The sequence below is a fragment of the Neltuma alba genome, unplaced genomic scaffold (assembly GCF_004799145.2).
Source record: "Neltuma alba isolate B1F8T4 unplaced genomic scaffold, ASM479914v2 tig00002420_pilon, whole genome shotgun sequence".
Taxonomy (NCBI): Eukaryota; Viridiplantae; Streptophyta; class Magnoliopsida; order Fabales; family Fabaceae; genus Neltuma; species Neltuma alba.
In genome coordinates this window covers 291,705-319,306 of record NW_021632854.1, presented here as the reverse complement: position 1 = coordinate 319,306, position 27,602 = coordinate 291,705, and the positions used below count along the sequence as shown (strand labels likewise).

The window sequence follows — 27,602 nt, the reverse complement described above, 5'->3', positions numbered from 1 at the left end:
CAAAAATCTCACAAGACAATTTTTCATAACTCAAAAAGTATAATATATCTACTCAAGTTTCAAATAACACATCATTATTCTAAAATAATAAATATTCACAAACAACATATTAGCACATATAACAAGTGAAAAGTGGTTACCTCTCGTCAAAGCAATATTAAGGATTACTACAAGGTCAATCCTTTGCTTAATCAATAATTAATCTACACAATTAATATAACCAGATATTAATATTAATTAATTAATTAATTAATTAAACTTCTCTATATTAGTTGAATTTCTAATTTAATTTAATCTTTATTCTAAATTTCCGCAACTCTCATAACCCAAAAATTATTAAGTATTTTTAGGAATAACTTAAAATTTCTAACAAGCCAAATTATTTATTTACCACCTCCAAATTATTTACCTTAATAAAAAGGATTTTCCACAATTTCTAAATATAAAATTATTATGTTCTAAATTCTAAAAATATCATTTTAAGTTTAAACCTCAAAATCAAACTATTAAAAATTCAATAATACTTCAAATATTTATAAATAAATAATCTAATCAAAACTTTAATGGTATAACTACCATATATATATTTCCATAAATAATAAACTTTTTATCTACAATAATTATTTTAAAACCTCCAGTCACCCGATAAATAAAACTAAACTGATTAAAATCTCAATAATATATCAAACAATCCAAATAAATTATTTAACTTAAATTTAATTTGCAAAAATATGGTATATCCCATAAATAACAGATTTTTAACTAAATAAATTAATTTAAATATTAAAACTAACAAATAGAGAAATCTAAACCGATTAAAATTAACAACTCATTTACTTCTAAATTTCTATAGTAATCTTTTGTCAAAACTCAATACTTAGATCATATATAAGTCTCAAAATTTTCTCTAATTACTATAGTAATAATGTAAATAGGAAGCTCAAAATATACAGGAAATATTCATAAAGAAAGTTTGATGAAAAGAAGTAATTTTATGTACCTAAATTATCCTCAAAGCTTTGCCTTCTTTTTCACGAGGAGTGCTGATATGCTCTTTCTATTTCTCTCTTGCTCTCTTTCTCTCTTCCCCTCTTTCTCTCATGCATTCTCATCTGCCGGCGATCTCTTTTATTTTATCTCCATCTTCCCAACTATATTTTTCATTTTTTTTCTATCATTAAATACGTCAGCCCCAAAATTCTTCAGTCTTCTTTCAATCCTACCTCCATTTTCCACCCTACTCCAACTTTCCACCTCTCAATTTTCAATCTTCAACCTTTAGTGTTCAACTTTCCACATGTGGAAAGTTGACTCAATTAATATAATTTTTAAATTTTTATTATTATTTTATTTATATATATATTTTAATTTTTTTTCTAAATCCTAAAATAAAGTTTAGAATATTACAGTATTGCCTAATCTTTTCATGTGGGTGTATAGTTTTTGATAATATTTTAAGAATAAAAAACATGATTATATGTGAGTGGGAAATTTGACATATTAGATATAAGGAACTTAAAACAAGTATTTTTCTAGGTTTTAAAGATTGAAAAATGTATTTGTATATGATTCTAAATTCAGTGAAATTTTATATAATTTAGCCATTAGCATTATATATATTTGGCTAGATAAGGGGATTTGAATTTCCTCCTGTATCTTATCCCATTTTTATTTTTCTTCAGCAAATTATTATAGCAAAAACCAAAAAGAGTTATTATACCGGAAAAAATAAAAAATTATAAACGCGTGAAAGGGTGGCGGAAGGCTAGCATGGAGTGAAAGTATCGTGCCAACAAGCTTCAGCTTCACTCCTCCACATTTCAGTTCACACTTCACAGTGCCTCTCTGACGCATTTCCCGGAGAAACCCGCCGGAGTGTCTTACAGGAAGAAGCTGAAAGTTCGTCACGCGCTTCAAATTTCGTCGGAATGTGGAGCTTGCGCGCAATCTCTCGTCTGTTCATTCTGCTGCTGCTTCACTCGGTGCCTTTAGTCTCTGCTCGACGATCAAACAGAACCACTTGGAAGACACTCAGCGGTATGTTTCTCGTTTTACTTCGATTTTCTCTTCGTTTTTTTCCCCTCGTTTACGATGAAGAGGAAGTGTCGGCAATGCCACCGAGAAGATGTACGAAAATTACGATGAACACTCGGATGTTTGTCTTTACTATTCCATCGATATCCACTGATTAGAAAATGAGAGTATAAATTGAACTCACTCCATTGTGGCCTTTTGTTCTTGGTTCTTTGAGAGGTTGGTTTCATCAATGTGTCTGGTGGAAAAATTCACCAGAATCTGCTACTAAACAGAAATTTGTGCATTTCTTGCATGTGTGTCTAAACTCCAGGGAAATTGATGAATCTGAGCTTCTGCTTAAGTACTGTTGGGTTTGATTTCTCCGCTATTAATTAAACGAAGTTTCCTATTTCTAATATTTGCTGCGACTGCGAGCAAATTATTCCGTAATTAGAAAGCATCCGATGCTTCTTGGGTTGAACATAAAAATTATTGCTCAAATAATGACCAGTGGGGATAAAGGTCGATTAGCAACTGAATTCTATTCCGGATATACTAAGATCTAGGTCCGTTGATATTTTAAATTGCCTTTAAGAACAGAGTTTCACGAATGCTTGTCTTGCAGGACCTGATGTTCTCTTTACTGTGGCCCTTCTTCCTTTTTAGTGAAACTTACTCATTCTCTTGTTATGCAGGAAGTCCACCAGTAGTCATAGCACGTGGGGGTTTTTCAGGTCTATTTCCTGATTCTAGCGTGGTTGCCTATAAGTTTGCATTGGCAACCAGTAAACGAAATGTCGTTCTGTGGTGTGATGTCCAATTAACAAAAGATGGAGCTGGGATTTGCCTTCCAGACATCAAGCTGGACAATGCTACAAACATTGCTCAGGTTTTCCCAAATAAAGCTACAAATTATGCAGTCAATGGTATACCAACCCGTGGGTATTTTTCGGTGGATTACCCTCTGAAGGATCTGTCCAAAGTCGTGCGTAAGTTCACTTATTTCTTTCCTACTACTTTAATTGTTACTTGATGCCAGTATCAAATGCATGTATTTTTTAATGTATCTAGTTTAGAAGATCTAGTGGCTTTTAGACCATTTAGCCATCAGGCATTAATTTGACCCTCAATCATCAGTGACATTTACTGTACCTTCCTTATTGATTTTTTTGTGGGGGGGGGGTGTTGACACTAAACCTTAAGATATCAGGTTTGTTTTGTTTTGTTTTTTTTTTAAACTAGTGATTAGGCTCCTATGACGAGTGAACTTCTTGTTGTCTAGGCTTGATTATGAACTGTTCGATACTTCTGTATTTTCTGACAATTTCTTGTTTCTTAACAGTTGTTCAAGGAGTCCTGTCTCGTACTCCAAGGTTTGATGGCAATGGGTTTCCAATTCTTACTGTTGAAGACATGGTTAAACAAGTCAGCCCACCAGCCTTGTGGTTGAATATTCAGGTGAAAAGGAGACATATTTCACTTCAATAATTCGGTATCCTAGTTTCTTCGGAAGCCAACCCATTCTTTTCTTATGTTTCGCAGCATGATGCATTCTTCACACAACACAAATTGAGCATGAGAAGCTTCATACTCTCTGTTTCTAGAAGAGTAGTTATCACTTATATCTCATCAACGGAGGTTAAGTTCCTGAGAAGTATAGCAACACAATTCAACCGCAGAACAACAAAACTGGTTTTCAGGTTTCTGAGACAGGAAGACACAGAACCGTCAACCAATCAGACTTATGGTTCACTCTTGAAAAATATTACGTTTATAAAGTCATTTGCTTCTGGTATTATTGTTCCCAAAGAGTACATATGGCCAGTAGATGCAAGAAATTATCTGAAGTCACATAACTCTTTGGTCTTAGATGCTCAAAAAGAGGGATTGGAAGTCTTTGCTTCAGATTTTGTGAGCGACGTTCCACTAAGCTTCAATTACAGTTATGATCCTCTTGCTGAATACCTCCAATTCATCGATAACGGTGACTTTTCTGTCGATGGCATGCTGTCTGACTTCCCTATAACCACATCTGAAGCCATTGGTATGTGATGTCTTTTATTCCATCAGCACGCATCAATATTCAATACTGCTAGTATTTTTATGTCCTCTGGATATGGCCTACGCTCATCGTGTTCCCCAACCTTAACTGTTGTAGCCTTAGATGTATTTGCATTCATACTCTTTCTCTTTCGTTTCATTCTTAAGTATCTGAATTAGTATTTCCTGGAGTTATTGAAGTATTTTCTTATTCTGCAGATTGCTTTGCTGACCTAGGCGAAAATGCCACAGAAAGAGGTATATATGTATCACTGCTTCGTTAAAATCGTGGATCTATATTCATCTCTTATTCATTAATATTTCTCAGATTCTTTTATTTTATAAATCCCATGGAGAATAGCTTTTTTCATATTATTGATCTATTTCTCACACTTTTTTTCATGTTTCAGTTAACACCTTGGTCATCTCTAAATATGGAGCAAGCGGAGACTATCCTGCGTGTACGGACTTGGCATATAAAATGGCCATAACGGATGGTGCGGATGTTCTTGACTGTCCTGTTCAAATGTCAAAGGATGGAATACCATTTTGCTTGAGCTCTATCGATCTTATGTAAAGTACAACAGCCGCTCAATCGAATTTCAGAAATATGACGACAACTATCCCAGAGATCAAGTCTGGCAGCGGCATATTTGCATTCAACTTGTCATGGAATAATATAAAAACCCTGAAATGTAAGTCATATCAAGTCTGGCAGCGGCATATTCCTCTAATTCGTTCTAGTATAAATTATAATCCGCCTTACTTGATTGGCTCGTGTTAACGTACGCGATCCTTCGCCCATCATCTTCTTAAATTTGGCCGTATGTTGGGCGTTTGGCTCGGCCTCGTGTTATTTATAAGGGACAAAAGTCAGGCATGTGGTTTAGCCTATTTTAAACACATCTCCTTCGTGCCACAAGACCTGTTAAGGAGTTAAACATTTGCATTCAAGTAATCCGAAGGTCAAGTAGCGTGATATAATATAAATATAAATATAAACGCACACTCGATAGAACAAATCAAATAGTGCATAACACGAGAAAAGTGAGATTGCTACTTCACACCACTTGCATTCCTGATTAAGGTCATCCCAAAGTCTTAAATGCTACTGAATTAATCCTTCTGATTATAAACGCATTCATTTGAACGCATTCATTTTTTTCCCCTTTATTCGCAAAATTTTTGGAGTTTTGACCTTGATGTTTAATAAAGGAAAAGAAAAACTAAAAATTATTCTAATCAAGCATGACATCTGTGTTTTCCTATCTACTGTTTCCCTGCAGCCTCAATATTGAATCCCTATGTAAAATACGGAATGTTGCGGAATCCAAATAACAAGAATGCTGGGAATCTTGTAACATTATCAGATTTCTTGTCCATTACAAAGAATCAGACGTCTCTATCTGGTATCATGATTATTATTGAGGTGAGTTCTTGCTCAAAGTTCATTTCATGAGTTGTATATGAAATGATGATATGAATGTACACGCACGATTATTATTATTTTTACCATCAATGCATGCAATTATTATTTATGAATATCCTTGATGAAAACCATCCTCCTAATAGGAACCTTTGCTAAATGCTGATTGTGAAATTTGAAATTTCCCAAATTGGTCTTATTCTGCTAGAAGCCCTTGTTTTGATGTCTAGACTACGGAGTCTAAGCATATGACCAAATCTTGAATTATCAGTTATGCCCAAGGGACTTCCAGCTTACATGCATTAGGCTTACTCTTCTTTAAGATTAAGGTGAATATGACAAACTTTTATACACTACGTTCATTGTAAAGTCCTTCCGTAACTTATCCCATTTTTTTGTTTTTGTGTGAGTACACAAATGGCTACATATTATTATCATGGTGAATAATGATTACATGTTCTGAATATTCTAAAACAAGAGATGTTGAATAATTGTTTTCGTTGATGTTCAATTTATTCTCACAATCATGTGTTCTACTGTTGCCAGAATGCCGCCTATCTTGCAGAGAAGCAAGGATTAAGCGTGACTGATGCAGTCATTGATACCTTGAGCAAATCAGGTTATGAAAAGTCAGGGGGCCATAAGGTTATGATTCAGTCCACTAATAGCTCTGTGCTAAAGAAATTTAAAGAGAAAACAAAATATGAGCTTATGTACAAAATTGACGAAGACGTTGGTAATGCTGTTGATTCAGCTGTTGAGGATATAAAGAACGTTGCCGATTCTGTGGTTGTCCAGAAGACATCTGTATTTCCTCTCAATTCACAATTCCTGATTGGCTCTACGAGGATCGTGTCAAAGCTAAAACCCTTCAACCTCTCTGTTTATGTAGAAAGCTTCAGCAATGAGTTTACTTCTCAAGCATGGGATTTCTTCTCAGATGCAACTGTTGAGATCAACTCATTTGTTCGTGGAGCAGATATTGATGGTGTCATCACAGACTTCCCCAAGACAGCTAATAGATACAGAAGTAAGCGCACGACTACTGTATTTTTTTTTTCTTTTTTTGCTGAAAGAAATTCACATGAAAGTCGCGGATAGTATACAGCTCTTTGTTTATAGTTCCTGATTTGCAGGCGAAAATTTCGCCTTGTTTGGTTAATATTCTTCTTTAAAACTTCAGGCACTCTGTACCACCACCAGTTCTCTACCATGCTCTTAGTCGTAGTAATTTTGCCTCAGGGTAGCCGTAGACATAATAAAACTAAAAACGGACGATTAATTTTCGTTTTGTTTTGATTGAGATGACAATTTGATCCTCAAAGTATACACATCGTATTAATCCTTTAAATGTCTTCAGCCTATAACAAAGTACTCATGTTAATGCCGTCAACTTCAAGTTAATAAAAATGGTATAAGTTGCCTCAGAGCTGACACGGTGTTAAAAACTTAGCTTTGATTTCATGAACTTGATTATATTGCAAAATGCTTCTGTTTTTCACTTTTCAGCTACAATGTAGTATTTATGGGCTTGAAGACGAAATAAAATATATTGGATTGTGTGATCAGAACGTCAAAATTTGTAGAATCAAATTTTGAGAAGATATATGTTTTAAGAATCTAAGCATCATTACTCATTTGTGTTTGACTGGATCGGTTGATCTATAGCAAACTGAGCTGTATTATAAAGTTTTCCACCTCTGATTCCTGATGTCCCCTAATCTCACTACAGGGAACAGATGTTTAAATTTGGGTGACAAAACACCTCCTTACATGGCTGCTGCTCGTCCCGGTGCTCTTTTCGAACTTATCACCGATGATGACTTGCCGCCAGCTGAGGCTCCGTTACCAGTTCTCACAGAATCTGAAGTGTCAGAACCAGCTTTGCCTCCAGTTTCAAAGGTAATCAATTCCTCCACACCCAACAAAGCTAGCCCAGGTGTTTCACCCCAAGGAAATGCACAATCTAAGGTCAATATCTGCATCCTTTTTTACGGTCTAGCCTTCTTTGTCGCTCCTCTTCCGCTTTAAGTGCAGTATTCCTCCCAAAAAGGTTTCTTATGCATAACTTAGGCCTCTATGTTCCCATGTCTCTGTCGTTATAACTTAGGTAGGTCAATTTCTCCTTCCCATTTCCCAGTGTCTCTACGTGGGTTAATTATGTGAACACAATCCTAAGTTACATGTTAGGCTACTGCTGTTTGATGAACCTTTTTGGACCTTTTATTATTATATATGAGTATTTATTACGACTATCTGTGTGCGCATGTATCATGAGATGAACAAGTTGGGTTCAGATTTGTAAAAATGTAGTGATAATTTTTCTTGCTCCTGTTCCCACATGAATTTTTTTTTCCAGATGCATATTAGCTGTGTGCAGTTAGAAAGCAAAAGTACTATGATAAATCATAGGTGATTAAATGGTTTTTGAAATTCGATGAAAGCTTTTCGCAGTTGATTTGAAAATCTGGCAACAACTTTTTGCTCAATCTCTGTTCTCTGATATCATCACAAGACTTTATATTTTCTCGGAACAATATTTGTTTTCTAAAATAACAAAAAAAAGGTAAATTGAGCCAATCAGAAATTCATGCCTAAATATGTTTAATCACACACACACACACCATGCATGCCAATTTTAAACAATCATGCCTAAAGCAAATATCTATGTTATCTTTTCATTTGAACACAATATCTACTACCTTAGTGGATTTGAGAAACCTAAGAATTGGGCATGATTTTGGTGGCCACATGCCCAACATAATTAATTGACTTCAGCCATTATCATTAACTCTCCCATCATTAACTGTCTCAGATGTGCCCATTACATCTGTCTTCTCTCTCTCATGAGTGTCAGGTCTTGAGTAGCATAATCATGATCTTATTGGATTGATTAAAATACGGAATAGTTAGAGAAAAAGGCAAACAATTATAAATCAATGTGGTGTATCTAAGCATGATGTGAGGTGCTTAACACAAACACAGCTCAAAATGCTCACTAGAAAAATGGGGGGAAAAAATCTTCTGCATATTGCATCAATCAACATCTTGACAATTTCTTCATTTCTCTTCATAACTTTGTCCCTAGATATGATAATTGAAGCACATGAAAACCTTTTGAACTTTGAGTTGTTACCATAAGAAATTTATATATACCAGGTTATACAAAATGATATCGTTGCCTATATAAATATATATATATATATATTATATTTAGATGTCATAGCTCCAACCAAAATTGCTAGTTAATGAAGAGTAAAATTAGAAGAGAATTGCATAAAAAGAAATTTGACGCTACTAAATCTTAAATCAGGTTTGGTTCTCACCAGCTTAATTCACCAACCCATTATAAGGTGGTGGGCTGGATTAAAAAAATAGAAATTGTTTTGATATGGTTCTTTTAGCCTGCACTGCCAACCCGTAGCTTACCATGGGCTAGCCCGCCAACCTCTTTTTTTAATTGTTTTACAATTTTTATTTTAATTTTAATAAGAAAAAGTTTTATAATTTTTACTTAATTTACATATAACTTTGTATTTTGTTAGAAACTGATTCTAAATTTGATTTTTCATTTTTTTTTATTTTATCATTTTTATACTAATAAAATAACTATTAACAATGAATTATATGTTTATATTTCAACTTTTGAGATTAATTTAATTATATAATTATATAAAAATATAAGAATAAGAAAAATTTTGGTCTATAAAAATTAATAATTTAATTAAAAAAATAAATATAAGTGTAAAAAAAATTTTTTTAAAAAAAAAAGAAAATGAAGATTGGGGAGCTAACCCACCCCACCTCTTAGAAGGGTGGGTTGGCCAAATGTGAGCCTGATAGAAGGCGATTCTTTTAAAATAAGCCTGTATGGTTTCATATCTGTAATGGGCTAGTCTGTAACCGGTAAGTCAATTGGTTTAATCACATCTAGTTCTCATGCTATAATAGGATTGGATTCAAATTTTTTTTATAGTCCACTATTCACTTGAACTCTACTTGAAATTATGCTGAAATAAGAGTCAAATTTCATGTTCCCACAATAGATTCAAACATAAAAAGTTTTTCAATTCAAACATGGTAACACCACGAGGAATTGCATAGTACTATTAATTCTTCATTCGTTTTTCTTGACAAAAACATTGAAAAGGAAAAGGGGAGTCCCAAAAAAAAAAAGTCATGATAATCAAAAGTGGGAAATGCCATGCAAGGAAAGCAAAGCAAAGCATTTACTCATTCCATGCTTTTCCTTTCTTTTTTTTTTTTCCCCCGACCAGCCATGCTTTTCCATTTATACGCGCACACACATATAGATAGATAGATATATATATATATATATATATATCACCCTCTTTTCAATTTGACCTGCTTTTTTCCCTTGCGTCATGCTTTTGCCTTCATGATCTCACTCCCTCCATCCCCAGATACAGTCACTCATTCTTTATTTCATTCTGCATGCTAAAATGGTCCTTATATATTTATATACATAAACACTTTTTTATTCCAACTTGCATCCTGCAAATACTAGTTTAGAATAAATCACTTTTGCCCTTCTTCCTTGTAGTACAAGTCCTACCAAATTTAAAGTGTTAATATTAAAATTAAATGAAAAGATAATTCAAGGGAACAAAATGGTGTGAGATGATGATCATAAATTAGTTTAACATTTATTTAAACATAATTGGGTTAAGGTGTGTCCAACACCTTAAAATTTTTTGTTGTCTTGGTGTTGGATACACCAAAAAATATTTTATGTGCAGCACACACTTCAAAAAAATATTTCACAGTACTGAATACACCTCATAAAATATTTAAAGATGCTAGATATATTATAAAATATTTTATAGTACTGGATGTACTCGAGAAGATATTTCAGAGTACCAGATGCATCTTAATTCAAATTAATTACTAATAGGGATTGAGTTTGAAAAAAAAAACTTGTCTATCATGACATAGCAAACCAAAGATCGAATTTCATTAAAAAAAAGTATTACATGTAATATCTAACAGTGTCTCGATCATGTATGCTTTTAAGCGCGCACATACACACATATACATATAAACACATGGCATACAAGAAAAGGTAATAGCTCAATTTAAAGAAAATATCGGCTGACCTAAGAGTGCTCCTCAATTGTGGCTAGGATGGAAATTCGTGGTTAATTAGCATATACGCATCATTATTCCTCCCGGAATCAAAATTCAACTATTTGGAATTTTTCACGCGAGGGAGCATTCAATTTGATGATGATATGAGAGATGTGACTCACCTATAAAGAAACTGTGTGATCATCATGATGACAATAATGAAATTATTATGCAAATTTGAAGGACTTGTTATATCATCATCACTTAATATTGAGAACGATGTTATTAATTTCAATGATAGCTAGGTACTGAAAAGTGAAAACAGTTAAAATTAATTGCTTCATTATCACTTCAACCATTTTTTGAATTATGCAAAGATTGAGAATTATTGGCCAACATCAACTTTTCAATTTGGACTCTACAAAAATATATATTCTATGATAATTGTGGCATCCAACTTTTAATTTTTTATTGAAATAATTATTAAAAAAAATAACAAGTTATATGTCAACAGAAATTAACTTCTAAAACTTATGATTATTCCGCAAACTATTCTAATTTATATTTCATGACTAATAAAATAAATTTTGGAAATGAATTTTCATTGATATTGCTGTTTTCAATTTTTTATAATAATTAAAATAAATAAAATATCACATTTGATTTAGCTTCTGTAATTTTAATAACAATAATCAATAATTATATTAAACGCTCCTGGAGCCCACAAATTATGTGAGCCACATCCACTCCAGCCAGGTACAAAGTCTATTCTGAGTTTGAAAATGATTTTGTAGTTATAAGCAATTTTAGTTATTTAAGAACTTATACAATTAATCAATTTAAATTATCAATTTTAAGTTTATTGTTAAAATTATTAATTATGGGGCTTGTAGTTTTGCCTCTGAACTAATCCCGAACTGACACGTGGCAATCATGCAACGGCTGAGATTGTGATTGCCTGGAACCAGCATCATGAGGACGTTATGCTGACGTTGATACAAGGATCAGCGCAAAGTCTTTCGATTCAATCGAATCCCATAATCTCAAGCAAGCCAACTTCCTTTCTTCCAATTTCCGTATTTATTCGGATGTCTTATTTGGCCGCCAAACTTCTCTCTTCTTTAAATCTCTCTCTATCTCTCTCCTCTTTCAATGTCACAATCTTCCATTGTCACTTCTATAAATACATATTCCATTGTCCTCCTTTAGCTCCTCACAATTTGAGTTTGTTTCCCAACTGTTTTACAAAATGCCACAAAGAGAAATTTGCAGTTCGGTTGCAGAACCACGTCCTGTGGTCAGGAAGTTCTTGGCCAGACCTGCTGAAGGTGTCGGGGCCATTGTTAGAAGAAGCTTGGACGGTAAGCATACTTGCGCTATACTCATGAAGCTTGAAGAGCTTGCTGGACATTTTTCTTGCGCTACTTGATTCTTCTTTCTTCTTCTTTATTCCCTCTTCACTTCCTTGACTAATGGGTTTTCTGGGTTTCTTCATGTTTGAGCTTCTGTTGTTTTATTCTTGTGTATAAATTTACTGTTAAGCATCTATAATTCAATGTTTTCAGTGAAGTTTCTCTTTATGTTGTGCTTTTATTTCAATGGAAACCCTGAGGCAAGGACCAGTTAACTTTTGTCCTGCATCTTTTCTTCCTTTCTTGGGATGGAAACAACAGAATATTAAGGAACTTTGAGATTTTTTGCCCCCCACATTGATAGCGTTTCTGGGTTTATTTTTTCAGGTTTGAGCTGAAGTACTTTGATCCCTTCCTTGTACTGGATGAATTCTCAGGTGGGTATCTCTGTATTATGCTCTGCTTTCTCAGGGGGAAAAAAAAGAAGCAATCTGTTTATAGTTATTATGACGTGAATTTTCTTCTAAGAACACAAATTTTTTAATTCTGCAGTCACTGCCCCCGCTGGCTTTCCCGATCATCCACATAGAGGTTTGCAAATCGTCCCTCCTCTGTTTTATACATTTGTTCTTACAAATCTTCTTCTCTGAGATCCTGATTTCCTTTACTTCGTCTCCGTGTTTTCTTCTCTACCCAGGATTTGAGACTGTTACATACATGTTACAGGTATAGACCAAACTTCTCGTTTCATTTCATAAATTTACTCCAGCTTCCTATGAAAATTAAGTTAATATAATCGTTGCTTTTTCTGGGATTTCAAAAACAGAATGGCAAAAAGGTTAACACCCCCCCCCCCCAAAAAAAAGAAAGATAAAAGATCAAATTTTTGACTTTCAGTCCTACAGGTCTAGCTGTACAGCATCATCCCAAGCTTTGTTACAAAATGATGTTTCGGAGCAGGAGGGGGGGGGAAGATCGGAATGTTGTTTACTTTTAATTTTGAAAACTCAACCAATGATATATGAGCTATTAAATTAGTTCATTAGATGTTGAAGTTTTAATTTAATTACCTACTAATAAATATCTGGTCTGTTGGTGGCCAATCTGTGTGCTGGCGCGGCCACATATAAGCCATTACTTTATATACCTGGCCACCAAAGGAGCCTATTTAATTAGTGCTACCAAACTGCAACACTGCAACCATCTAAAGTTGACCTAGTAATTGCCAACGATAACTGATTCCATAAGCAAGAAAAGAAAACCAAGATGACCCCACTTTTTGCTGTCTTGTTTCTTGTCCAGAATAACAAACTCCAGCTTGCCTTTTGTGTTACGATGTTGTCTGCGTCCTGCATGCGTCACATACACGTTTTTGTTTGTGACACCATACTACATGCATGCATGCATACATAAATACATACATGTTCAGTTGGGATTTAGTTTGGACACAACTCCTTTTATACAACCATATCAGTTCAAGAATGATAATTTTATCTGATTTTGATCCCTCTTTGAGTCTTATCAAGATAACATGCTAGCCCTTTTTCCCAAGTCATGCTTGGAGCAAAGTTTTTTCCTAGATAATTAAATTCATGACTAGAGCTTTGATACTGATTGTTGCCCCGAGCAATTATCATTATGCTAAAAGTTATAGTTAACTGTCACAGCGTAATTTTTTTTCACTTAACCATATCAACTTAAGTGCCATCGTTTGGTTTGACTTTGATCTCTTGTTGAGTTCTGTCGAGAGAGAATATTCACCCAATCCAAGAATATAGATATGTAAATAATGGATTTTTTGTTTAATGCATGTTGGGTTGACAAGTTAAATAGAAGACAAAATTGATTTTTGGGGATGGAATTCTTGTACATAAATACTTACATAATCCGTGGCGTAAATGTTTGGTAATCAGGGAGCTGTGACTCATGAAGATTTTGAAGGACACAAGGGAACTATAGAAGCCGGTGATTTGCAGTGGATGACTGCAGGGAGAGGGATAGTCCACTCAGAGATGCCTGCAGCTCAAGGCACCCAAAAGGGCCTACAGCTTTGGATCAACCTCTCTTCCAAACATAAAATGTACGTTCACACCACTGTCAAACTTTAACTATTAATACGGTTTTAAAATATTAAAATATTTTTTTTCTGATGAGGTTAACAGTAAGTTTATGCATCAATCAGCATATGGTTGGCGTGCTCTATTATTAAAAAAAATATTGAAATATTAAAATCGTAATTTTGGCTCATGACATATATGTTACGTCACTAGACATCATCAGTGTTTGTTAATTAGTACTTTAGAGGGTTACTTTGGATATTGCATACTGGGGATGAATCAAAAAGGAAATTCTTTTCTTTTTGTACAAAGAAAAAGTCAAATGCATCTTTTATACCCTTTGCAATAGGTCAAGATCGGTGTCACAAAAGGCTTTATCTCATCATTCCACATCATGGACCATTTCATATACAAAGTGCTCTTGAATAGAGCACCCAGTGATGTCAAGTGTGCATAACCATCTGAAATGGCCACCACCATAAACCCATATTCTATGGTGATTGGTGATGATGGAAACTTCAATAACAAGATCTGCAACATGTTGGCGCTGCTAGTTTCTGAACTTTTCTGGTTTTCAAAGATTATTTCTGGGTAAAACAATAGGTCACAGACACTAGGCTTGAGTTTTGTTTTTTTCCTGCTAACTTTTTCTCTTGGCCAGGTGTTTCTGTTAATTACTTACGGTACAATGTTATCTCCTAAGTCAAATCTGTTTATTAACTTTAAAGAACTTCTGTCTTGGAGGTAACTGATATATAGTTAAGAACCCATTATAAACCTTGATTGTCACGTCAGATCTGTACCAAAAAGTTTCTTAATTTACAAGCTAAGCTTTGGTTTAACCAATCAATCATTGTGTTCTAACATCATATCTCTATCTCACAGGATTGAGCCAAGGTACCAAGAAATGCTAAGTAGGGACATAGCAGAAACTTCAAAAGATGGAATCAAAGTGAGAGTAATAGCAGGGGAAGCCTTAGGAATAAAGTCTCCTATCCAAACATGGACTCCAACAATGTACTTGGACTTCACTGTCAAACCAGGATCCCACCTGCAACAACCCATACCAGAGTCTTGGAATGCCTTTGTTTATGTGTTGGAAGGAGAGGGCGTGTTTGGTAGCCCTAAATCTCAGCCTGTGACCGCCCATCACATTCTTCTTCTTGGTTCTTCTGGGGATGGCTTGGAGGCTTGGAATAAGTCCAGCAGTAAGGTGGTTCGGTTCATTCTGGTTGGGGGTGAACCGTTGGGTGAGCCTCTGGTCCAGTTTGGACCGTTTGTGATGAACACTCAAGAGGAGATTGATCAAACTGTGAGTGATTTTGAGAACTGTGTTAATGGGTTTGAGAAAGCTAGACAATGGAGATCTGAAGCTGCAATTGGTCTTGATTTATAGTGTTGTTTTTTGTTGGTTTCATTTGGAAATTAGTTTATTTATAGAGAAAAAAATGATATGGAAATAAGTGGTGTGACCTCTTTCACTGGAAATTGCAGAAAGCTTAGGGCCTGCTTCCTTGGTTTAAAAATTACCTGTCAACAAATTTGACTTGTTGACCCCTGTTATCAATACAAGTATACTATTTTTACAGGTCAAAATAATGTGGCTAAAATGTTTTGAACTTTGAAGGCTAATATGGATCTTTTTATTAAAGGCAGATCAAGTAAAATTCTTTTTTCTTTAAGTTTTTATTTTCACATTACATTTATCAGCACCGACATTCAGTACATAAAATCCACTATAAACTTTTATATATGCATATAAATTTAATTCATTGAAAACTTAATTAAATAACATCACGATTCATCTAGTAGTATAGCTCTATTGATTTTATATTTTGTCATTCTCATGTTAATTAGAATTGTTCGTACTTTCAAAGGAAATGAATACTTATTAGTAAAATAGGAATGATTAATTTGTCTCCAACTAAGACTAAACATTTATTTTAAGATTATTTTAAATATGAGTTTAAAAGTTTGAATTCTTAGTAGATATGAGATAGATGTGTAAGTTATGACAAAAAAATTGGAAAAAATTACAAATAAAGACCATTCAATATATAAAATAGCGATTAGGAATCTTGAATTTGGAAAATAGCTTCAAAGGACCCGATCTCAAATTGCAAATATGAAATAATGGTGGAATGTTCAAAATGCCCTTCTATTTTTTCTCTTTTTCCCTCTCTAGATCTTCTTCCCTTTCATTCTTCTTTTTCTCTCTCTCTTCGTTCTTCTCTTTCCTAGTAGGAAGGAATTATTCTCATCTTCTGCATCGGATGCTCTTCATATATTGTAGCTTGAGATGAAAACGTATCATCTTTTGATTCACTCTTCCTTGACCCCATGCCTAAAGAGGGGGATTCGAATATTGTCTTCTTTGTTCTGTTCTTCCCCTGATTTATTGATTGGTTTGTAAGTAGAGAATGAAGCTAAACACAGAGGGTTCTCTTTTAATATTCTTTAGTTTGTTCTTTGAGTTTATGTTCTCTTTATTCGTAAATGATTGGCAATGTGCAAGTTCAATGATAAGCTTTATTTTGTTGGGAAGTTTTTGGAGTGTGGTCAAACTAAACTTTTATATTCTTCTATTTTTTGTTTTCAAGAAAATATATAAACAATTGAAATCAAGGGCAATGCAAAAAAGGTAACGTAGTGGACTAGAAAGCATGAGCTGTGCATTTTTTATCTTATATGAAAACCTCATCGAAACTTATCATTGGCCTTACTTAACTTGTAATTAGCCTAACTAAACTCGTCATGAATCCTATATCAGAAGTACTTGCTGTCAAAAAATCTACAAATTCTCATTTCAATAGAAAAATTTAAAATTGTATGACAACCTTATCAGAACTTGTTATTGGCTTTACTTAATTTGTCATTAGTCTAATTAAACTTGTCATAAATCCTATATCAGAAGTGTTTGCTGTCAAAGAAATCTGCAAATTCTCATTTCAACAGAAAAATTTAAAATTGTATACAAATTTTATCGGAACTTGTCATTGGCCTTACTAAACTTGCCATTTACTGCTTATCAAAAGTGGCTGCTGTCAGAAATATGCAAAGTTTAATTTCAACAAAGAAATTTTAAATTGTATGCAAATCTTATTGAAACTTGTCATTGGCCTTACTGAATTTGTCATTTATTGCTTATCAAAAGTGGCTACTGTTAGAAATCTGCAAAGTTTAATTTCAACAGAGAAATTTTAAATTGCATGAAAATCTTATTGGAACTTGTTATTGGCCTTAGTGAACTTGTCATTTGCCATAGCAAATTTGTTACTTCATAAATCCATGTGAAAATTCAGTCATTTTGACAGAAAAATTTGACAGAGATAAGTAGTAAATGACAAGTTTATTAAGGCTAATGACAAGTTCAGTAAAGCCAATGACAAGTTCAGTAAAACCAATAACAAGTTTCGATGAGATTTTCATACAATTTAAAATTTCTCTAGTGAAATTAAACTTGGCAAATTTTTGACAGCAGCCACTTCTGATAAGCAGTAAATGACAAGTTCAGTAAGGCTAATGACAAGTTCTGATAAGATTTCATGCCATTTAAAATTTCTTTGTTGAAATTAAACTATGCAGATTTATGACAATAGCCACTTCTGATAAGCAGTAAATGATAAGTTCAGTCAGGCCAATGATAAGTTCTGATAAGATTTTCATACCATTTTAAATTTCTCTGTTGAAATGAGAATTTGTATATTTCTTTGATAGTAAACACTTTTGATAAGCAGTAAATGACAAGTTCAGTAAGGCCAATGACAAGTTCCGATAAGATTTGCATACAATTTTAAATTTCTCTGTTAAAATGAGAATTTGCGGATTTCTTTGAGAGCAAACACTTCTGATATAGGATTCATGACAAGTTCAGTCAGGCCAATGATAAGTTAATTAAAGCCAATGACAAGTTTCGATAAGGTTGTCATACCACTTTAAATTTCTCTGTTGAAATGAGAATTTGCAAATTTCTCTGTTGAAATGAGAATTTGCAAATTTCTTTGACAGCAAGTACTTTTGATATAGGATTCATGATAAGTTCAGTTAGACCAATTACAAGTTAAGTAAGGCCAATGACAAGTTCCGATAAGGTTTTCATACAAGATAAAAAGTGCACAGCTCATGCTTTCTAGTCCACTACGTTACCCTTTTTGCGTTGCCTTTGATTTCAATTGTTTATATATTTTCTTAAAAACAAAAAATAGAAGGAATATAAAAGTTTAGTTTGACCACACTCCAAAAACTTCTCAACAAAATAAAACTTATCATTGAACTCTCACATTGCCAATAATTTATGAATAAAGAGAACATAAACTCAAAGAACAAATCAAAGAATATTAAAAGGGAACCCTCCGTGTTTAGCTTCATTCGCTACTTACAAACCAATCAATGAATCAGGGGAAAGAACATAACAAAGAAGACAATATTTGAATCCCCCTCTTTGGGTATGGATTCAAGTAAGAGTGAATCAAAAGATGATACATTTTCATCTCAAACTACAATATATGGAGGCATCTGATACAGAAGATGGGAATGATTCCTTCCTACTAAAAAAGAGAAGAATGAAGAGAGAGAGGAAAAGAAGAACGAAAGGGAAGAAGCTCTGGAGAGGAAGAAAGAGAAAAAAACATAAGGGTATTTTGGGACATTCCACCATCATTTCATATTTGCAATTTGAGATTGGGTCCTCTGAAACTATTTTCCAAATCCAGGGTCTCTAATCGTTATTTTATATATTGGGAGGTTTTTATTTGCAATTTTCCCAAAAAATTATCAATTTATCCAAAAAAATATCAAAAAGTTACTCCTCTGGCCCTACCTATAAGGTAGAGAGAAGGTTTTTCTTAATCCTATTTATAAGTCGTTTCATTAAATTTTCAGCGTGGATATACTATTTTGTTTTTTATTTATTATAGTGTAGATAGTTATTTTTTTTAAAAGATATACATATTAAATAGCAATAAAATTAAAAAATTTGTTATATTTTAATAAATAATTAATGTAGTTTAAGATTTTTTTTATCCGTATAAAGCAGTGTTTTATAAATAAGACGAGATGAGCGAGATAAAATGTAATTCAATAAATCTAAATCTATACCGCGTGGTTAATTTCTCCTCTTAATAAACGCCCTTGGCTTAATGCCGCGGTAAGCGCAATAATCACAGTGCTAATCCAGCCCCAAACCAGAGTTATATTGACTCCAAGTCCAACAATAGATGCCATTGGACCAAGGCAGAACAAAAGAACAAGCTAAATTTGCATCGCTACACGTGGCAACAAACGATTTGCTGTACCAGACTGAGGGAAAAAACCGGACGCGCCTTCACCATTCCTACCTCCTTTCTTTCTCGCGACGACTAGCGCAGTTGCGGTGTTCGTCGCCGCCCCTATCAGAAAGCTGAGGGAGGAGAGAGAGATAGATAGAGAGAGAGAAGCCATGAACAGAAGAAACGATATTCTTCTGAAGATCATTGTCCTCCTCTTCGCCCTCAATTCTTTCTCCCTGTTCCTCTACTTCACTTCCTACTACTCCCCCACCAAGCCTCCTCTTCCCCGACCTTCACTCCGTAACCTTCGAACGCAATCACAATACTTGAAACCTTGGCCTATCCTCCCCTCTTACCTCCCCTGGACCCAAGCCTCCACCAATTCTGTAGATTTCCGCTCCTGCGAAGCCTATTTTGGTAACGGCTTCACTCATCGCGTCGATCTCCTTTCCTCCAACAGTTCCGGTGGCGGCGGATGGTTTCGGTGTTGGCACAGCGATACATTGAGGAGCTCGATATGCGAGGGAGGGAAGCTTCGAATGTTGCCGGAGAAGATCCAGATGTCAATGGGAGGCGAGAACTTGAAGGAGGTATTGGGGAGGAAAGAGGAGGATGAACTTCCTATGTTTCAGAATGGTGCGTTTGAGATTCACGGAGGGGAGGGGCTTAGTGAGGAGAAGCAGCTCGTGAGCCGAGAGTTGTTGGATGATTATGTGCCTCGGGGTGAGATTCAGAGGCATACGATGCGCGATTTGATCAGTTCGATCAGGGTAGTGGGTGAGAAGGGCTTCGCTTGCGATGAGGTTATAGGGATTTGTTGGTTTTCACTTTTTGGTTCTAACTTTGGTGATCACAAATTCGAAACTTGATTTAATCCATTGGGAATGGACATCACCTGAATACTATGTGATTGCATTACTGTCATCTCACATGCCCCAAATGGTATCGATATAATTCGGTGCCATCATGGCTTTTTATCACAGAAATGAATCTAAGGCGAAAAGATTTGATTGCAATTTTTTATTTCGATTCGTTGGAACACAGCATTGATTTAGTTTACAGTAAACGGATCAAATCATGACTTCTAATAGTACTATCAACCAGTCCTAAAACTTATTTAAGCCTTTTGTATACCTCTCACTATCAACCAGTCCTAAAACTTATTTAAGCCTTTTGTATACCTATCATGTAGTAACGGGAAACATAGAAATCTGTATTTTTTATCTAGGAGTCTGACTTCTGTATGTTAATTGCCCTTTGAAAGCAGAGGGAAAGCCTTTTTTTTTTTTTTTTTGGGTTAGGACCTGATCAATGACGATATAATGGAATGATAAGTCATACTTGGTCAATAGCTTCTGTGACTCAGGAAGTTGAAGATGATGCTATTTGTGTTAATTTCTGTCTTGTTGAGCTTTATCCCTTTGTTTTGTGACTTCTGCTTGCCTGATTCTAACATGAATGTATGATGCAGTGGATTGAGGAGCCAACACTTCTTGTGACACGCTTTGAGTACGCAAATCTTTTTCACACTGTTACAGACTGGTACAATGCATATGTTTCTTCTAGGGTCACTGGCTTGCCAAATCGACCTCGTCTGGTCTTTGTAGATGGCCACTGCATGGTATGCATGATCAGATTTGGTCATTATTTTTCCAATTCATAATTCCTATGCCATTGGTTGCTTGAGATTTGTGTATTATTGTCCACTCTCCGTTATGGAAATCTACTTCTTGCATCTTCAATTTATTCACTAGTTTTCTCCTACTGTGAAAGGATTGATTATCTTCCTTTTCATCTTCCTCACAGTTGGTTAAAAGCTTTGGATTGACTACTTTCTTCCTCCTATTAAACATTTCAGACGCCCCTCGAAGAGACATGGAAAGCATTATTCTCAAGTATCGGATATGCCAAAAACCGCAGTGGGTCAGTTTGTTTTCGCCATGCTGTTCTCTCACCTCTGGGATATGAAAACGCGCTATTTAAAGGTCTAACCGAAGATATAAATTGTGATGGAGCATCTGCACCTCATCTATGGCAAAACCCCGATAATCTCAAAACTGCACGTCTATCGGAGTTTGGAGAGATGATCAGAGCAGCTTTTGAGTTACCCTTAAACCAACACCATGTAAGGAAACCAACCTCTGGTCACAATGTCCTTTTCGTTCGCCGGGAAGATTATTTAGCTCATCCTCGCCATGGTGGCAAAGTCGAATCAAGGCTTACTAATGAAGCAGAGGTATTTAACTCTCTGAAGATCTGGGCATCTGGCTACCAAGGATGCAAAATCAACCTTGTGAATGGATTGTTTGCGCATATGCCTATGAAAGAACAGGTCCAAGCAATTCAAGATGCATCAGTAATCATTGGTGCTCATGGTGCTGGTCTTACTCACATCGTATCCGCATTGCCTAAAACTGTGATTCTTGAGATAATTAGCAGCCAGTTCAGGCGTCCACATTTTCAGTTGATCTCCCGATGGAAAGGATTGGAGTATCATGCTATAAATCTTTCCGGTTCATATGCAAATCCGCAGGATGTTATCAGTGAGCTGAGCAGGATAATGAGAAGCCTTGGATGTTAAGGGTTTGGGTTGTTTTGGACCAGAACTTTTGATCTCTTAACTCAGCGGATGGTATCAGTTTTGCTTGTGGTAGAGCTATACCTACTATGTGTACTTGGGAATATACCAGAATTGAGTCTGACTGATAATGGTTGACAAAAGCAGCCGCTAAGGGGCATGCTATCCTGCGGCATCATCATTTGTATATTGATTCTTGGCTGTATATTACGATAGATTATTATTTATTGCTCCTTTTTTTCCCAGAGTGCTAATTGGAGTATCTAATACTGATGAAAAGAAGTATTGCATATGATTTTTGTCCCAGAGGACAGTTTCGTTTTGAATGGGTAGAAAACTGTGTTGCAAATTAAAGTGGTTAAAGATGAGTTGGACGAAAGAATTAAAATTCAAGTCATATATTGTGCTTTTTGTTATGTTCTTTTTCTGAACTTCCAGTGTAATTATTGTTTTTAATAAAATTCCTTTCTACTCAAAAAAAATTCAAGTCATATTAATGCAATTAAATTGATATATGAACAATATGTGCAGCTCGGTTGAAACTTTGTTGTGAGCCAATTTCATTAAAATTAAAGCTCGCGTTGTTTCAAACGTTGTTGTGGAATCAATAGTAAGTTATCTTAATTATTACTAATTATTAATAACATAAAAATTCTAGTAAATCACACAATCAGTGTACTGCAATGCGTAAAAGATATTTAGTTTGTTTGTGAAATACTGCATTAAAAATATGACATTTTGAAGAAGAAAAAACTCAACTCTATTTTTCTGTTAATAAAGTTTAAAGACATGCTATACGTTTGTTCTTCAAAAATCAGGATGAAATAATTATTCCTATTGTATTAAAAATAAAAATTAATTTCTAATTGGTGTTTGACAATAATTTAAAGGCATCGATTATGATAGTCAAAATTAAATCCCAATTCGATATTGTATAAAAGGTAATTCACTAATTTGTCCGAGACCGACAGAACATATAATAGCAAATGTCCTTAAAATACTGTAAGAAAAGCATTAGAAATTTAGAATATCTAACAGAACAAATATATGTTTATTGAAAAATTACCATAAACAATGCATAGGAGGGAAGGAGAATGAGAATTGAGAAGAACGAGGGATCATTTTGGCTCACACGTGTAAGTCATCGAAGAATGTTTTCTGAAAAAGAAAGAAAAAAACAACCAAAAGTACAAAAGAGGAGAGAATACGATGCTATCTCTGTTCTCTAGTTTTCTTATTTTGCTTGGCCATGTAGACTTGTGTACGAAACATTCTGATTTGCAGACTCAGCATTAGCATTTTGACAAAAGGTTGTAAGAGAGAGCATCAACCTTGCGTAGTTGCCAAGGAGGCATCTTTCCTTTTTAAATGTACTTTATTTATCGTAATAACCCTTTCGCCTTCACCCCCCTTAAGCCATTGTCTCCGCCCTGAAGCCTGCAAAGCCAATAGCAGCCTCTGAAATCACCAGAATATGGCATTTCCAGAATCGCGTTTGGTTTCTTCGGACGAGGTCAAGGATGCTATTACTGAGTTCGGTATGTGAAAGTCCCCTTCATATACATCCCTAGGGTCCCAAACAAGGTTTTGAGAGCCTGAAATCCCACACACAAACACAATGACATAACGCGATGCAGTCTCCTAAGTATAAATTAGTGTTGTGTCTGATGTGGCGTATTGTGAGTCTCACACACTCGGCTGTATTTTTGAAGCTTATGGATGTTTCAAAGTAGTCACTTTTGAACTCATTATTACGTTGAATAAATCTAAGTTAAGTGGCTCTTATTTTAGAGATATCGGTTGGTCAAAAAGGTTGGGGGAGTATGATCAAAAGATCTTTCTTTCTTTCTTTCTTCTTACTTTTTTTTTGTTTTTTTTGTCCTTGCCCTTTGTTCAGAGTCCATGGTGAAAAGGGTGAGACCGGTAGAGTACTACCTGACAGCAATATTTTACTTTATTTGAGGATCTTCTTTATATTTGAACTTTGCTTACTCCTTAGTTGAAGGTTTCACTAGGGTCCTTACTTACTTGAAAAAGTGACAATTCCACTACTACCTGCAAATTTGCTTATGCTAACAGTCCGTTCAGTTGTTCTTCATTTGCACCCTTGACAGTACTTCTACTACAATATTCATGACTTGCATTTTAGATTTTGAGCATGTAGTGCTTGACATGACTATTTGAATAATTTTTTTAGTCTTGAATTTTCTTGCTTCAATATGATTCATTCACATTTTTCTCCTGCTATTGCCAAAAGCTAGGAGATTTAACAACAATTACTACCACCCCTTGCACCTAGCAATACTCAAAGGTGATTGGGAATCTGCGAGGGCATTCTTCGAGCGTGACCCTAGTGCAGTGACAGCAAAGATCACCACCATTGCCAGGACAGCACTACATGTGGCAGCTGTAGCAGGGCAGTGGAAAATTGTGGAGAAGTTGGTGCAGCAAATGCCGGTAGAAGCGCTCACTGAGTTAGACTTAATGGGATGTACTGCCCTGCACTATGTTGCATTGGGTGGAAATACAACAGCTGCTAAGGCATTGGTGACCAGGAGTCCTCTTCTGACACAAATAGCTGATCTTGAAGGATTCTCTCCTCTTGTCTATGCAATTATCTCTTCTACAAGTAAAGAGTTGGTATGGTACCTAGCTTTGGTTACTACAGATGAGAGACCTGCGAGTCCATTCACCGGTCCTTCTGCTAGTCGTCTTGTTGCTTTGCTTACTGCTGGAGGATTTCATGGTAATTGAAACGCTTTTCTGGATAATTTGTGGCTATTTATGTTTTTAGAATTTCTGGTTGATATGAATAGTGTGGTGGAGACAGTGGCGCGTCATAACGTGTCATCTCATGTTAGCCTACCAACAATGATAGCATTTAAGTCACCAATGACAAGGGGAAAAAAACATTGACTGAGACAACAATTGCCTTTTAGTGATGGTCAATAGGGTTGGATTCATGTTGTCAAAAACTAATTAGATGAGAAGCTACTGGACTTGCAGGACGTTAGTTTATATCATACAACCACTAACATAATTTTCATGGACCATGAAAGAACACTTATCCATTGTTTCGGTTTTGACCCCAAGCTTACCAAACTATTCAACTCTTATAGTTTCATACTCTCTTTTCCTTCTTTTCAATAATTATGCTCCTCTCTAATGCGCAGATATCACTTTGTTTCTTCTCCAGCGCTATCCCAGCTTGGCCACTATGGCAGACTCAAATGGGAGTGTTATATTCAATGTGTTGTCCAAAATGCCATCAGACTTCCAAAGTGGAAGTAAGCTTGGGATTTTGGGAAGGTTCATTTACCACTGTAAGTATTCATTTCGGCATAATTCTTTTTCTCTTTCCAAGCTTCATTTTGGTTCTTGCGTTTTATGAAATGTAATATTCTTCTTCTACTATCACACTAGTTGTTCCAGAGGAACTTGATCATTTACAGCCGAGAGGAGATTTGAAGGATCTTCATGACGCACCTAGCAAAGGTTTCGTCTGGAAAACCATTGAGAAGCTGGGTATGTTTTTCATTGTAGTGGAAGTACATTTTCAAAGATCCTCAAGATCCATTCTTAGCCTCACTTTCTATGTAACTAAATTTGCACCTGCAGTTCCAAGCATAAAGCTAGTAAGAGACACAAAGTTGAGACATAAATCTGCTGAGAGATTAGTAGAGCATGTTTGTTCACAAGCCTTTATCATGAACAACTTCATTTTCTGGCAGTCTTTCGTCAGTGCAGACATTTTGTACAACACCATATCATCTGGGATAGTTGAAATTTTAAGGATATGTTTCAAATTCTTTCCTGATTTGATTTGGACTAAAATGCCAAATGAAGGATACATAATGCAAGTTGCCATTAAGAATCGGCAAGAAAAGGTCTTTAGCCTTTTGTGTAAGATGCCAATTGGTAGGCTGCTAGTTTTGGTGGTAGATGAATCACAAAACACCACATCACATCTTGCAGCAAGGTTGACTTCTTCTCCTCAGCTAGCATCAGTTTCCGGCGCGGCATTTCAGATGCAAAAAGAGTTACAATGGTTCAAGGTATGTCTAATCTTATTAGTCACCTCCTTACAGGCTCACAGTTTAATTTCTCACAGATAGCAACAATGAGATAGTCCCTTTCATGCTGAACAAGAAGGGGGGTGGAATGAAAGAACAAAATCTCCAAACTTCAAGGATCAAATCAATGAATCAATAAGTAAAGTATAACAACTACAATTGAATAGACACATATTTAAAGATAAGGAATGGGGATAGTGGCTAAGAAAACCCAAAGCATAAAAGGTTTTTTTTTTTTTTTGCTTCAAATTCATAATGTGATCCTAAGTTCTTTAATTGCCCAACTATATCGGTTAAGAAAACCCTAAGCATAAAAGGTTTTTGTTGGCTTCAAATTCATAATATGATCCTAGGTTCTTTAATTTCCCAACTACAAACCCAAATCGCCAAATAATAATTGCATTGTTACATGGCAAAGAAGATAATAGATATATCTTCTTATACTGCATTGCCCTTGTAGGAAGTGGAGAAATTGGACCATCCTCTTCATAAGCAAGTTAAAAACCAAGAGGGGAAGACAGCTTGGCAGTTATTCAAGGATGAGCATAAGGGTTTGCATGAACAAGGAGAGAAGTGGATGAAGGATACATCAAACTCCAGTATGTTAGTGGCAGCTCTTATTGCCACAGTTGCTTTTGCTGCCGCTGTCACTGTTCCTGGAGGCAATGACCAGACTAAAGGAATCCCAATTTTCTTGAGGGATAAAGCATTCATGGTGTTTGCTGTCTCAAATGCTTTAGCTTTATTTTCCTCTGTAGCTTCTATTTTTATGTTCTTATCAATCTTAACTGCGTACTATGCTGAAGAAGATTTCCTCAAGACACTGCCTCGGAAAATAATTCTGTCTCTGGCCTCTCTATTCGTTTCTATAGCAACTATACTGATAGCGTTTGGGGCAGCTCTTTCTTTGGCACTTAGGGAAAGACTCAAATGGGTGCCAATTCCAATTACTCTTCTGGCTTCTCTCCCACTTGCTCTATTTGCAATGCTCCAAGTTCCTTTATTTGTAAGAATGATTGTATCAACTTACGGACGTGCAATTTGTCAGCCTCGAGATCTTTGGTAGGTTCATTCCCTAATGCAATATAGATCAAGGGAGAATATGGGAGATTAAATGCCTGAGTTAAACCCTAGTGCAATATGCCCTAATGCATCACTCACAATGGTCACCAAAGTTGGTGCTGGTCCAGGAAGTTTCAGAGGTCGCAAACGTGTTCCAAGTTCTAACAGCTGGAGAATGCAAGTACAGTCATGGCCTTGCTTCCCAATTTCATTTCTGAGCAATAGGAGCTTTAGTTAAGAATGTAAAGAAATATCAGTATCGTATATAGAAACCAATCCTTCGCCATTTGGGAGAGTCTTCTTCTTGTGATCTAACATCTTAAGAAAAGATATGTTGTCCATTTCTACTATAAAGGGGCAAGGACTAAGACGAAAATTGAAAAATTCCTTTCTTGACTGCTAATTTTTTTTTATATGTGATGTGATAATTTAAAGGTATCCCCAAATAGACTTGAAAGTCTAAGCTTAATCTAACTTAATATATCTTGTTTTCTTGTATACCAACAAGCTCAATAATTTTCTATTTGCATGTGCTAACTTCAAATTATATATGGGATATTTATAAAAAAAACATTTAGAGTCTGTTTGGAGCCGTGAATCTAGTTTTTTCCCTATGGACGACCCCAAAAAAATGATGTTTAAA

At 35.2% G+C, this 27,602-nt stretch overlaps 3 protein-coding genes and 1 pseudogene across 4 annotated transcripts; all 4 read left to right on the top strand.

The window, feature by feature from the left end:
- Positions 1-1,927: 1,927 nt before the first annotated feature.
- On the top strand, positions 1,928-7,692 carry LOC114726239 (glycerophosphodiester phosphodiesterase GDPDL4-like; annotated as a pseudogene).
- A 4,031-nt stretch (positions 7,693-11,723) lies between these two features.
- Positions 11,724-15,575, top strand: LOC114726221 (pirin-like protein). The gene is made up of 6 exons (XM_028912803.1): positions 11,724-11,935; positions 12,310-12,359; positions 12,475-12,513; positions 12,620-12,648; positions 13,836-14,002; positions 14,865-15,575. Exons 1-6 carry the CDS (start codon positions 11,820-11,822, stop codon positions 15,373-15,375), a joined length of 912 nt encoding a protein of 303 aa, XP_028768636.1. The 5' UTR covers positions 11,724-11,819; the 3' UTR covers positions 15,376-15,575.
- Positions 15,576-19,147: 3,572 nt separating this feature from the next.
- Positions 19,148-22,150, top strand: LOC114726535 (beta-1,2-xylosyltransferase). Its single transcript, XM_028913142.1, has 3 exons — positions 19,148-20,049; positions 20,718-20,867; positions 21,105-22,150. Exons 1-3 carry the CDS (start codon positions 19,417-19,419, stop codon positions 21,825-21,827), a joined length of 1,506 nt encoding a protein of 501 aa, XP_028768975.1. The 5' UTR covers positions 19,148-19,416; the 3' UTR covers positions 21,828-22,150.
- Positions 22,151-24,357: 2,207 nt separating this feature from the next.
- Positions 24,358-27,245, top strand: LOC114726544 (ankyrin repeat-containing protein NPR4-like). 2 transcript variants are annotated; one of them, XM_028913156.1, is made up of 5 exons: positions 24,358-24,570; positions 25,021-25,147; positions 25,248-25,349; positions 25,443-25,879; positions 26,358-27,245. In XM_028913156.1, exons 1-5 carry the CDS (start codon positions 24,493-24,495, stop codon positions 26,961-26,963), a joined length of 1,350 nt encoding a protein of 449 aa, XP_028768989.1. In that variant the 5' UTR covers positions 24,358-24,492; the 3' UTR covers positions 26,964-27,245. The 2 variants fall into 2 exon arrangements, with proteins under 2 accessions (XP_028768989.1, XP_028768985.1); XM_028913152.1 differs by having other exon boundaries at positions 25,248-25,879.
- The last annotated feature ends 357 nt before the right edge of the window (positions 27,246-27,602 follow it).